The sequence below is a fragment of the Bufo gargarizans genome, chromosome 6, assembly GCF_014858855.1.
Source record: "Bufo gargarizans isolate SCDJY-AF-19 chromosome 6, ASM1485885v1, whole genome shotgun sequence".
Lineage (NCBI taxonomy): Eukaryota > Metazoa > Chordata > Amphibia > Anura > Bufonidae > Bufo > Bufo gargarizans.
This window is the reverse complement of record NC_058085.1, coordinates 269,937,764-269,952,042: the sequence shown is the minus strand read 5'-3', so window position 1 is coordinate 269,952,042 and position 14,279 is coordinate 269,937,764. Positions and strand designations below refer to the sequence as shown.

Sequence of the window (14,279 nt, the reverse complement as noted above, 5' to 3'; positions counted from 1 at the left end):
CCACTTTTTTTTTTCTAAACAACATTTTGGTGCAGATACATTAGTAACTCAGGGCCTATGTCTGCACAGGATGAGCTCCGTTTCCCTGGAACATCTCTAGACAGAAAGGGACTTCTCTAGATTTAGGGCCAGAGCCACAGCTGTAGTAGGAATTAGAGTAGGAGAAACACTGAGATACACTGCCAGGGAACAATGGTCACTAGTCATTTTAGTTTGTATCATCTGACCATTTCAGGGGAAGGGTGAAGTGCCCGTTGGTTGGCCGATTCCTGGTTAAGAGCACAGTTCGGCAAATCTTTACAATGCCATACTCAAGCCACCCATTCCTTGGTAGACACATTTTGTATGAAAATGTAACTCAAACGATAGGCTGAACAAACCATTGCCAGAATAACTCACGATTAGGTATGAGTGAACATGTGTTTTCAAGTTCAGCGTACAAGGTTTGGGTTATCTAAGAATAAGTTATGGTCCGTGGTATCGGAATCCATAACAGAATTCTTATACCTTGTACACCGAACTTGAAAACACAAGTTTGCTCATCCCAAATCATGATAGTAAGTTGACTGAAACTTTTATTATATGTTTGTGCATGTGACTTATATACCATGGATGTCCCATAAAATCACACCATAAAAGAACATGTATAGACCATTGCAAGGAACATCATCATCCAAGCAAGGTTTATTCGTGATCTATCCAATCTTCAACTGAGTCAGTTCTTTCTGGAACACAGCCGAGACAAAATAATTTGTAATCATCAAGGGTTACCTCATTGTGTACAGACATAGCCATGGACACATGACATCACTCATAAAGAACTGCACTCTGTGTCCTTCGTTACAAAGACTGCAACCAGAGGGTCTATATAACAACAGTCACTGTCAATCACAGACACATTTCTAGCCATCTGAGCCTGAGAGGTCGGCCAGCAACACACTGCTCTTAAACACAAGAGCTAAGAACAGTTGCTAATTAGGAGGGATTTCTGCCAAAATGAACGGTTTCAGACTCCCAGTGGAAGATGGGACTAGTGCAGTACCAAATAAGACCAGGAGGCTTTGCACCCTATAGGGCCCATGATAACCCCACTGTCTAATAATTTAAATCATATTCAGGGAATGCCTAGTTTTGGGGGGATGTAGGTAAACAAATACAAAGTACATCAGTCAACGTGAAAATCGGATGTAGCAGGGCTCAGTTTGTCCTGTGTCATGTTTACACTGAACTACAACTTGTGCCTCTAATATAAATGTATCCTACCCAACAGATATTACTGTTATATCACTTTTCCCCAAATACAACTAATTATCAAAACTGCCTTAGGCTCCTTTCAGTCTAGCAGCGCGAGTGATGATTTATAATGCTATGTAACTCTTAGAGGTCTGGAATGTATTGGATAACACTGACATAATGCCGTCAGTGTTACCCAATACATCAGTGCTGGGAGGTCAGGACGGGAGCTCCAGACACACGCTGCTAGTTCGGAGTGTGTAACTCGCTCGTCTGAAAGGGGCCTTATTCTAAGTTTATTAGCCTACCATTGTACCGTGGAAATATGTTTTGATATTCATCTGCAGTTACAATCTGCATTGGAACTTTGTAAGGGCTCTTTCACACTTGCGGCAGGACGGATCCGGCAGGCTGATCTCCCTGTCGGATCCGTCCTTCTGCTGTTTCGCCGAGCTGCCGCTCCGTCCCCATTGACTATAATGGGGACGGGGGCTGAGCTCCGGCGCAGCACAGCGGTGCACAGCGAAAGCCACCTGACTAAAAAGTCAGACATGCAGGACTTTTTAGTCCGGCGGCAGCCAGCCTGCCTGATCCGTCCTGCTGCAAGTGTGAAAGAGCCCTAACGTGGGACATATCAGTGGTAAGAACAAGGGGTGTGGTTAGTGTCACATGATCTGCTAATGTCAAGACACCTCTCACTGCCCTAAGGAATGATGGGACAGCAAACACATGACAAACCAGGAAGGAATATTCCAGCCTGGGGAAAAGAGAAAACGTGTATGGCCACACAGCACAGCCATGGTCTGGTATGTGTGGGGGTGGGGAGATGCCAAACATTATTTTCATTCCTAATATAGTACTTTTTTTTTTTTTATATGCATGCAGTGGATGAGATGGTCCCTTAGAATAGGTCATCAACTTCAGATTAATAGGGGGCCGACTGCCAGCACCCTCTGCCGATCCGGCATCTGAAGAGAACACAGCTCTCATATGAGCGCTGTGGTCTCTTCACTGTTTACCTGCTAGCCGTCGACATTGCAGTGACCAGCAGTTGTAATTACAGCTCTGCCATCCCTATTCACTTTAATAGGAGGGAGCCTTACTAGTTAATGGAACAGTGAAGGTATAATTACACTTGCCGCGGTTAAGAGAAAAGAACAGCGCTTGTACGAGCACTGTGTTCTCTTCGAGCAGATGATCAGCAGAGTGCTGAATCCCCATCTGCTATGTAACCAATGGGGATGTAGTTTGGGATCTCCCCACACCTTTATTTCTTGGCGTGGCCTACACTCATGGACATATATGGTCAGCCATTTATTTGTATGGGCACCATGTACTATTTAATTTCTGTGGCAGGGAAAATGTGTAGTACCTGTACATTCCCTGCTTGGTTCTGGACTTAGTCACCCATGTCACGCTGTTGGAGAATATACGCAAATCACACTGGCTCCCTCTCGAAAGGAATTTCAAGTGACGGAATGCACATTTCCAGCCGCCTTACATCATGCATTCTTTTACATGCTTGGCCTCAGGACACAAAACAAGCAAGTTGAATGTCAGTGGGTGTCTGTATGTAATCAGGATCACTAAGCAGAGAGAAAGCAGCCTGTGGGAAATCAGGGTCCGAAGCACGTCATTTCTACACTTTATAAGAGGGCATTCACACGACCGTATTTTCGGTCTGCATCCAATCCGCATTTCTTGTGGATCGCATGTGGACACTCATTTCAATGGGGCTGCAAAAGATGTGGACAGCACACAGTGTGCTATCCGCATCCAAATGTCTATTCCGCGGCCGCGCAAAAAAACAAAACACATCTTGTTCTTGTCTGACAAGAACACGCATTTCTAACAAAAGGGAAGGACATGCAAACTGTGGAACACACACGGCCGGTATCAGTGTTTTTTGAACCCGCAATTTGTGGACCACAAAATGGATACGGTCGTGTGAATTCCCCCTAAAGCTGAAGTAAGGCGCCAGGATGCAGGTGCCCAACACCATCACACTGGTATATAAAAACAGGACAATAATATGGAAAACCAACTTTTTGGGGATAGAGGGACAAGAAATTTATTCCAGTCACAACTTATAAACATATATACAAAAATATAGCTACTATAATACTGTCATATGTACAAGAATATAACTACTATAATACATCCTCTATGTACAAGAACAGAACTACTATAATACTGTTTCCTACGTACAAGAATATAAACTATTATAATACTGCTCTTCTATACAAGAATAAATACTGCATCTTAGGTGCAAGAATATAACTACTATAATACTGTCTCCTCTGCACAAAAATATAACTACTATAATACTACCCCATGTACAAGAATATACCGTAACTACTATAACACTGCCCCCCAAGGTCAAGAATCTAACTACTATAATACTGATCACACGCCTATTGATAATGGGAAAGGTGAGAGTTGTCGCACAGATTCCCATAGCATGAATACTAATAACAGTGACGACTCACAGTACAGTGGTCTGGACTGGGACATCGGGGATGGAATCCAGCATCAGATGCATGCACCTTACAGTGGTCCGAAAGCATAAACACCGGCTGGGACATGCTGCCCCCTGCTGAGGTGGTAAAAGCAAGAGAAGCAGTCCATACAATCCCCACTGCATGTTCATAACGGTGTGTTGTCTCAAGGTCTGATCAGTAAGGAGGACCGAGCCTTCCAAAACCTCTGTAGGAGGGAGAACATGTGTTTCTTGTTAATCTCACTCACACCCCTCTGCCCAAACACATGTTCCCTCCTTCTGTGTTCTATGGAGCTTTTCATACTCCAATTTGCCCTCGGACTGATTTCAAGTCATTTATTAAGACTGTTAAACAGACCCCCTTGATAAAAGAGGGGGGGGGGGGGCATAGGTCTGTTAATGGGGTTTTCTGCTGTAATGGCGACAGGTGCTCAGCTCACTTCTGGTGCTACAGCTGGTTGAAGTGAAGGATGGGGTGGCAGGTGCCTGCTGGACCCAGTGATAAGGGCCTATTGTATGTCTACACCGAAAATGTCAGCTCTTGATATGAGGTGTACTGAACGAGCTGTTCTACTAATGCTATAAAACTGCAGATATACATATAGGGGGACATTTATCAAGACTGGTGTATTAAGCCGGTCCTGATTCCCTCTGTGCTGACGGAGGATACAATAAATTGATGGTGAGGTGCAGGCCTCATGAATTTATCGCATTCTATGGCAGTCTGTGCAACACACTTAGGGCTCATACACACGACCGTAGGCCATTTTGCTGTCCACAAATACTGGCCGTATGAGTTCCACAGTTTGCAGAACAGAACGTCCTGGCCTCTATAGAACAGTCCTATTCTTCTCTGTAAAATGGACAAGAATAAGATGTTCTATTTGTTTTTTTGCAGGCGTCACAGAACAGACAGACTGATAGCACACTGCGTGCTGTCCGCATCTTTTGCAGCTCTGTTGAAGTGAATGGGATCGCATCCAACCTGCACAAAATGCAGATCGGATGTGGAAAAAAATTAAATATTTAATGTGGATGCGCCCTTAACCACTTCAGCCCCGCTAGGTGAAACCCCCTTCATGACCAGGCCACTTTTTACACTTCGGCACTACACTCCTTTCACCGTTTATCGCTCGGTCATGCAACTTACCACCCAAATGAATTTTACCTCCTTTTCTTCTCACTAATGGAGCTTTCATTTGGTGGTATTTTATTGCTGCTGACATTTTTACTTTTTTTGTTATTAATCAAAATATAACGATTTTTTTGCAAAAAAATGACATTTTTCACTTTCAGCTGTGAAATTTTGCAAAAAAAACGACATCCATATATAAATTTTTCGCTAAATTTATAGTTCTACATGTCTTTGATAAAAAAAAATGTTTGGGCAAAAAAAAAAATGGTTTGGGTAAAAGTTATAGCATTTACAAACTATGGTACAAAAATGTGAATTTCCGCTTTTTGAAACGGCTCTGATTTTCTGAGCACCTGTCATGTTTCCTGAGGTTCTACAATGCCCAGACAGTAGAAAACCCCCACAAATGACCCCATTTCGGAAAGTAGACACCCTAAGGTATTCGCTGATGGGCATAGTGAGTTCATAGAACTTTTTATTTTTTGTCACAAGTTAGCGGAAAATGATGATGTTTTTTTTTTTTTTTTTTTTCTTACAAAGTCTCATTTTCCACTAACTTGCGACAAAAAATAAAAAATTCTAGGAACTCGCCATGCCCCTCACAGAATACCTTGGGGTGTCTTCTTTCCAAAATGGGGTCACTTGTGGGGTAGTTATACTGCCCTGGCAATTTAGGGGCCCAAATGTGTGAGAAGAACTTTGCAATCAAAATGTGTAAAAAATGACCGGTGAAATCCGAAAGGTGCACTTTGGAATATGCGCCCCTTTGCCCACCTTGGCAGCAAAAAAGTGTCACACATGTGGTATCGCCGTACTCAGGAGAAGTTGGGGAATGTGTTTTGGGGTGTCATTTTACATATACCCATGCTGGGTGAGAGAAATATCTTGGCAAAAGACAACTTTTCCCATTTTTTTATACAAAGTTGGCATTTGACCAAGATATTTTTCTCACCCAGCATGGGTATATGTAAAATGACACCCCAAAACACATTCCCCAGCTTCTCCTGAGTACGGCGATACCAGATGTGTCACACTTTTTTGCTGCCAAGGTGGGCAAAGGGGCACATATTCCAAAGTGCACCTTTCGGATTTTGCAGGGCATTTTTTACACATTTTGATTGCAAGGTACTTCTCATACATTTGGGCCCCTAAATTGCCAGGGCAGTATAACTACGCCACAAGTGACCCCATTTTGGAAAGAAGACACCCCAAGGTATTCCGTGAGGGGCATGGCGAGTTCCTAGAATTTTTTATTTTTTGCCGCAAGTTAGTGGAATATGAGACTTTGTAATGAAAAAAGAGAAAAAAAAAAAAATCATCATTTTCCGCTAACTTGTGACAAAAAATAAAAAATTCTAGGAACTCGCCGTGCCCCTCACGGAATACCTTGGGGTGTCTTCTTTCCAAAATGGGGTCACTTGTGGCGTAGTTATACTGCCCTGGCAATTTAGGGGCCCAAATGTGTGAGAAGTACCTTGCAATCAAAATGTGTAAAAAATGCCCTGCAAAATCCGAAAGGTGCACTTTGGAATATGTGCCCCTTTGCCCACCTTGGCAGCAAAAAAGTGTGACACATCTGGTATCGCCGTACTCAGGAGAAGTTGGGGAATGTGTTTTGGGGTGTCATTTTACATATACCCATGCTGGGTGAGAAAAATATCTTGGCAAACGACAACTTTTCCCATTTTTTTATACAAAGTTGGCATTTGACCAAGATATTTTTCTCACCCAGCATGGGTATATGTAAAATGACACCCCAAAACACATTCCCCAACTTCTCCTGAGTACGGCGATACCAGATGTGTCACACTTTTTTGCTGCCTAGATGCGCAAAGGGGCCCAAATTCCTTTTAGGAGGGCATTTTTAGACATTTGGATCCCAGACTTCTTCTCACGCTTTAGGGCCCCTAAAAAGCCAGGGCAGTATAAATACCCCACATGTGACCCCACTTTGGAAAGAAGACACCCCAAGGTATCCAATGAGGGGCCTGGCAAGGTCATAGAATTTTTTTTTTTCGCATAAGTTAGCGGAAATTGATTTTTTTTTTGTTTTTTCTCACAAAGTCTCACTTTCCGCTAACTTAGGACAAAAATTTCAATCTTTCATGGACTCAATATGCCCCTCAGCAAATACCTTGGGGTGTCTTCTTTCCAAAATGGGGTCAGTTGTGGGGTGTTTGTACTGCCCTGGCATTTGAGGGTCTCCGCAATCATTACATGTATGGCCAGCATTAGGAGTTTCTGCTATTCTCCTTATATTGAGCATACAGGTAATGAGATTTTTTTTTCCGTTCAGCCTCTGGGCTGAAAGAAAAAAATGAACGGCACAGATTTCTTCATTCGCATTGATCAATGTGGATGAAAAAATCTCTGCCAAAAAAAAAAAAATGGAGGGGAAAGGCGTCTGCCAGGACATAGGAGCTCCGCCCTACATCCATACCCACTTAGCTCGTATGCCCTGGCAAACCAGATTTCTCCATTCGCATCAATCGATGTGGATGAATAAATCATTGCCGGGATTTTTTTTTTTATATATATATATACAAAGTGCTTGCCAAAGCATAGGAACGCCGCCTCCTCCTCAGCTCGTATGCTTCGGCAAACGTATCTGTCACTGCAGAGGAGAAAATCCCGTCTTGCAGCGCCGCATACACCGACTTGCGTGTAATCTGACAGCAGCGCAATGCTTCTGTCAGAATGCACATCGGTGCTGCAGCTAGTTCATCGGTTGGTCCACCTGGAAGGTAAAAAGACAAAAAAAAAAAAAAAAGAAAAAACCAGGCCACAACGCAATAATTTTATTAACTTTGGAACAGAACATTTAACTTTAACTTTTGGAACTAAACATTAACCTGTTTGCTTACCTGTTTTTTTTTTTTTTTTTTTTTTTTTTTACCTTTATAGAACAAACCTCTCCTCCCCCATGGGTCAATGTGCAAAGCGCAAATCGCCCAAAGATGTGGCGAAGTGCGTTATGCACTTTGTCCCATGTGAAAGGAGACGTTTGCAGCAGCTGTGTGAGTGAATGGGCCCTAATAGCCCTGTGTGCCTATCCTGGTGAGATGATCCCTATGCTAGGTGTACCTGTGTGTGGTACTTTCGGAAACAATCCCCTAAGCATAGGGCAGGGTGGTCGGGACAGTCAGGACAGAAATACCGGGTGTCACGCCTTATTCCACTCCTGCTACAGACACGACATCTTTTTCGGGGTGACGGTTGGGTTGAGGTACCAGCAACGACATTGGGGAAATGTCGCTCGTGTAGACGGCTAACCACACTGGTGGATGGGGGCACGGAACCTTCTGGATACAGGAGGTTCTCAATGATCTCTTCCTGAAATTTGAGGAAGGATCCAGTTCTCCCAGCCTTACTGTAGAGAACAAAACTATTATACAGCGCCAATTGAATCAAATATACAGACACCTTCTTATACCAGCGTCTGGTTCTGCGGGAAACTAAATACGGAGACAACATCTGGTCATTGAAGTCGACCCCTCCCATGTGGAGGTTATAGTCGTGGACTGAGAGGGGCTTTTCAATGACACGGGTTGCTCGCTCAATTTGTATTGTCGTGTCTGCGTGAATGGAGGAGAGCATGTAAACGTCACGCTTGTCTCTCCATTTCACCGCGAGCAGTTCTTCGTTACACAGTGCGGCCCTCTGCCCCCTTGCAAGACGGGTGCTAACGAGCCGTTGGGGGAAGCCCGCGCGACTAGTTCGCGCGGTACCACAGGCGCCAATCCGTTCTAGAAACAAATGCCTAAAGAGGGCCACACTTGTGTAAAAATTGTCCACATAAAGATGGTACCCCTTGCCGAATAAGGGTGACACCAAGTCCCAAACTATCTTCCCACTGCTCCCCAGGTAGTCAGGGCAACCGACCGGCTCCAGGGTCTGATCTTTTCCCTCATAGACACGAAATTTGTGGGTATAGCCTGTGGCCCTTTCACAGAGCTTATACAATTTGACCCCATACCGGGCGCGCTTGCTTGGGATGTATTGCTTGAAGCCAAGGCGCCCGGTAAAATGTATTAGGGACTCGTCTACGCAGATGTTTTGCTCAGGGGTATACAAATCTGCAAATTTCTGGTTGAAATGGTCTATGAGGGGCCGAATTTTGTGGAGCCGGTCAAAAGCAGGGTGGCCTCTGGGACGGGAGGCGGTGTTGTCACTAAAGTGCAAGAAACGCAGGATGGTCTCAAATCGTGTCCTGGACATTGCACCAGAGAACATGGGCATGTGATGAATTGGGTTCGTGGACCAATATGACCGCAATTCATGTTTTTTTGTCAGGCCCATGTTGAGGAGGAGGCCCAGAAAAGTTTTAAATTCGGAAACTTGGACTGGTTTCCACCGGAAAGGCTGGGCATAAAAGCTTCCCGGGTTAGCGGTTATAAATTGTATGGCATACCGGTTTGTCTCTGCCACGACTAAGTCTAAAAGCTCCGCAGTCAAGAACAGCTCAAAAAATCCCAGGGCCGAACCGATCTGAGCCGTCTCAACCCGAACTCCAGACTGGGCGGTGAAAGGGGGAACTACAGGTGCGGCTGAAGTTGGGGGCTGCCAATCAGGGTTTGCCAGCACCTCTGGGATTCTAGGGGCTCTACGGGCACGTCTTTGCGGTGGCTGCGACGGGGTCACTACTGCTCGTGCCACCGTACCAGCTTCAACTGCCCTTCTGGTGCTCGCTACTTCACCAGGTTGTACGGCAGTGCTGGTACTAGGTCCAGGATGGGCTGGGCTGCTGGTGTATGCCTCACCACGTAATCCGGCAGCACCAGCCCCACTCTGATGCTCTTGAAGCGGATCCTGCGCAACCTGCGGTCTAGCAACACGGGGCCGGGTACGCCTGGTTCTATCAGGGACCTCAGCCTCCTCGTCCGAACTTTGGGTCAGAGAGCCGCTGCTTTCTACAGGTTCGTATTCTGACCCGCTGGATTCATCAGATGAGGGTTCCCACTCCTCATCCGACTGGGTCAGAAGCCTGTAGGCCTCTTCAGAGGAATAGCCCCTGTTTGACATGTGGGCAACTAAATTTAGGGGTATTCCCTGAGACTACCCAGGTAAAAAAAGCAAGCCTGTCTTACAAAGGGGAGGCTAGCGAAGTACCGGAGGCCGCTGCGGTTGATAAAAAATATCAAAAGTGATTTTTTTATCGCCGCAGTGCGTGTAAAGTGGATGTGCAGCGATCAAAAAAAAAATTTTTTTTGTCACTGCGGTGGGGCGGGTGTGGGCGAACGCACGTGTGGGCGACCGATCAGGCCTGATCGGGCAAACACTGCGTTTTGGGTGGAGGGCGAACCTAAAGTGACACTAATACAGTTATAGATCTGACCGTGATCAGTTTTGATCACTTCCAGATACTATAAAAGTACAAATGCTGATTAGCGATACGCTAATCAGCGAATAACGGACTGCGGTGCGGTGGGCTGGGCGCTAACTGATCCCTAACTACCTAACCAAGGGACCTAAACTATACCTAAAACCTAACGGTCAATACCAGTGAAAAAAAAAAGTGACAGTTTGCACTGATCACTTTTTTTCCTTTCACTAGTGATTGACAGGGGCTAGAAGGGGTGATCAAAGGGTTAATAGGGGTTCAGGGGGGTGATCTGGGGCTAAGTATGTACTGTTGGTGTACTCACTGTGAAGCCTGCTCCTCTGCTGGATCCAACCGACGAAAAGAACCAGCAGAGGAGCAGGCAGCCATATAACAGATCATATTTACTAATATGATCTGCTATACTGCTCTGTGATTGGCTTTTTTGAAAATCAGCAACCTGCCAGCCAATGATCGCTGGCTGGCAGGTCCTGACGAAATGCTTCTCGAAGAAATGCCGGCCCGCGATGCGCATGTGCGGGCCGGCTGCGGCGAAATCTCGCGTCTCGCGAGATGACGCGCCGATGCGTCCAGGAGGAGAAAAGCAACCACCTTCCGGACGCATCGGCGCGTTAGGCGGTCCGGAGGTGGTTAAAGGGGTTGTGTCACTTCAGCAAATAGCATATAATATGTAAAAAAAGTTAATACAAGGCACTAATGTATTGGGATTGCCATATCGCCTCCTTTGCTGACTTGGTTTATTTTTTCATCACATTATACACTGCTCGTTTCCATGGTTACAACAGCCCTGCAGTCCCTCAGCTGTGGCTGTGCATGCACACTAGAGGAAAAAGCGCTGGCCTTTCTGGTGGCCGGAACCATGGTAGCGCACATAGGCTACAGCTTTTCTTCTTTAGTGTGCTAATATGGCTACCGCTGCTGCATTGCAGGGCGATCGCAACCATGGAAACGAGCAGTGTAAAACGTGACAAAAAAATGAATCCAGCCAGCAAAGGAGGCAATATGGACAATCACAATACATTAGTAAGTGCCTTGTATTAACTTCCTCTACATAATATATGCCACTTGCTTAAGTGACACAACCCCTTTAAGGCTGGGTTCAGACCTGAGCATTTTACAGCACGTTCCTACGCGCTATAAAACGCTCAACAGGCAAGAACCAATGATTCCCTATGGGAATGGTTCTCACCTGAGCGTTTTACAGCGCGTACGATCGCGCTGTAAAACGCCCGACGCCCCAAGAAGTACATGAGCTTCTTTGGGGCGTCTTGTCGCGCGTTCCCGTACATAGACTTTAGCGGGAAGGTCTGAACCCAGCGCAAGTCTACAGCTGCCTTCTAACTGCTGTAGGTCCCCATCCTTATTTCTGCCTGAAAACTGGTATGAATAAAGACAGATGTGTAAGCCCTTCTGGCCCATCCCCTCACAACACCCCTTTTCATGCCACTTCTAAAAAATGGCTGCAAATACAGCATGTGACTTTTCCTTGGCCGAATTCTGGAGTAAAAGCGATAGTAAATGCCCCTCATCGTGTAATAATATAAAAATCTTACCGTTCATATTTTGTTGCCCCACTCTGTAATCAAAGAATGGAAAAGGGAGGTCTGCTGGCGATGGGAAATCAACTTCTTCCATCTTCTATGTCATCCATAAAGTATAAGGAGGAGCCTTCATTTCTTGAGGCACAAGTGTTCTTAGGAAATGCAGGTTAATTTCTACTAGCAACAGCATCTATATGGTGAGCTTTTAGTTTTCGTGTTGAACGAGTCCTGCCAGCAGAACTAATTGGGTAATAAATGTGTAAAGCCCCTCTTTTTTTTGGGGGGGGGGGGGGGGGAGAGTAAAATATTCTCAGGACAGGTTATCCAAGTCGGTGGGATCGAACTGCCACCATCCGCACCAATCAGCTGTTTGAATAGGCTGTGGCACTCCTGTGGGCACCAGGTCCATTAACTTGAATGGAACTGTGCTGTGCCTATGCCATGTGACTGATGAAAGTGACACCATAGGCCTATGAAGAGCGCCGCAGTCTCTTCAAACAGCTGTCCAGTAGGAGATGACTAGAGTTTGACTCCCACCAATCAGATATTGATAACTTAACCTGAAGATCGGTCATCAATATTGTACTTTAAAAAAACAACAACCTTTAATGGTGAATATAAGGCCTTATACACGAATATTAGCACATGGCATCCCAACAGTTCCCAGTTTAGTTTACACAGCCACGCTATAACCCATAGGGGGTACTATATCTCCTTATGGAGGCACCTAATCACAGAGCTTGATAACAGCTCATTTGCATACCTTCTTCACAGGCCGCAATGCACGAACACCAACCGTGGGGCAGCCGCAGCGGATCGCGAACCCATTCACTTTAATGAGTCTGCGATCCACCCGTTCCGCAAAAAGATAGAACATGTTCTATCTTTTTGCAGAACGGAAGTACAGGACGAAACCCCACGGAAGCACTCTGGGTCCACATCAGTGATGCGGAATGCCCATGGAACGGCACCCGTGTATTGCGGGTCTGCAATAAGGCCACGGAGCGCACACGTTCGTGTGAAAGAGGCCTAACCCTGTAATGTTTCTATGGTAGAACACCGCCATAATAAAATCCAAAAGGTAATGTATAGGCCCATGTACTCCTAGGGGTGCTGCATTACAAAATCCTAACAACTGAAATTGTATGTAGATGCAATACGAATGCATGATATTGCTTGGCCACCACAGGCCATAATGGTAAACCAGTAAACCTGTAATTAACCTTTTGTATAACCATTTTAACCAGTATTCACCTTAAAGGGGGTGCCTCACCTCAGGAAATGACAATGTAGAGAAAGTTAATACAAGGCACTTCCTAATGTATTTTTATTATCCATATTGCCTCTTTACTTACTAGATTCATTTTTCCATCACGATATACACTGCTCGTTTCCATGGTTACGGCCACCTTTGCAATCCAGCATTGGCGGCTGTGCTTCCACTCTATAGGAAAAAGCTCAGGCCTCTCTGGTGACTTGGACCAAGAGTGTACGCACAGTCCAGCATTTTTATTCTATAGTGTTCAAGCACTACCACCTCTGCTGGACTGAAGGGTGGTTGGAACCATGGAAACGAGCAGTTTATAATGTGATGGAATAATTAATCTAGCCAGCAAAGGAAGCAATATGAACAAATACATCACAATACATTTGTAAGTGCCTTATATAAAAGAGGTTCTCAGGGAATTAAGAAAATAAAAATACTTAAATATTACTTTAATATAATAAATACCTTTCATTTGTTGTTTTATCTAGGAAGCAATCATTCTGAGAAATAAAATGGCCGCTGCCCTATTAGTACACACAAAACCTGTCCTAATCACACAGGAGGACAAGTTCCTTCAGAGCACTGAGGTAAAGAGCTGCCTCATCCTCCTTTCTGTTCTACATGTCAGGGATTATGATCCTCAATACAGTTCATCTTTAGCTGCATCTCTGTGGGAATGGAGTTCATAAGGAGACATCAAGTACAGAAAGGACAAACTGGTAATGGAGACTACACATACAGGTGCTGCTCCTTATCCACCTCCCCACCCTCTCTCTATACTCTATGTCTCCTCATGAACAGGGAGATGCAGCAGTGGCCGTGCAGGCGTCTGAAGCAACACGGGTGTCGGAGAGGGAGGTAAGTACATTGTGTGTGAGGGGCCCGGGTATGTCGGATAACCCTTTTAAGTATTTTCAGGTTCTTAATTCCCAGGAAACCCTTTTAACTTTGCCTACATGATAAATGCCATTTGCTGAAGTGCTAAAACCCAGAGCCCAATTTTGCAAATTTGACGTGTCTCTTGTGGGAATAACTTTGAAATGCTTTTACTTATCCAAGCCATTTGGAGAATGTTTCTTCGTGACACATTGTACTTCAAGTTAATATGTTTTCGGGTGCCATGTCCCATTTGAAGATACCTTGAGGTACCGTTACAGTGAAAAAACCCAATTTGGGAAAGAAGGAAAGAAAGAACCTCCTGGGCCAAAAACTGAGCACAGGTGTCGATCAGTGATGCATACACTGGCCACAGCTTGCACACA

At 45.1% G+C, this 14,279-nt stretch overlaps 1 protein-coding gene across 1 annotated transcript in view; it reads right to left on the bottom strand.

The window, feature by feature from the left end:
* LOC122942136 (peroxidasin homolog) overlaps positions 1 to 3,979 on the bottom strand; it is a 68,919-nt gene extending 64,940 nt beyond the window's left edge. Inside the window, exon 1 of the mRNA XM_044299632.1 lies at positions 3,723 to 3,979. Coding sequence (XP_044155567.1) covers positions 3,723 to 3,883 — 161 coding nt within the window. The 5' untranslated portion in view covers positions 3,884 to 3,979. The remainder of the gene's footprint in view (positions 1 to 3,722) is intronic.
* Between the last annotated feature and the right edge of the window lie 10,300 nt (positions 3,980 to 14,279).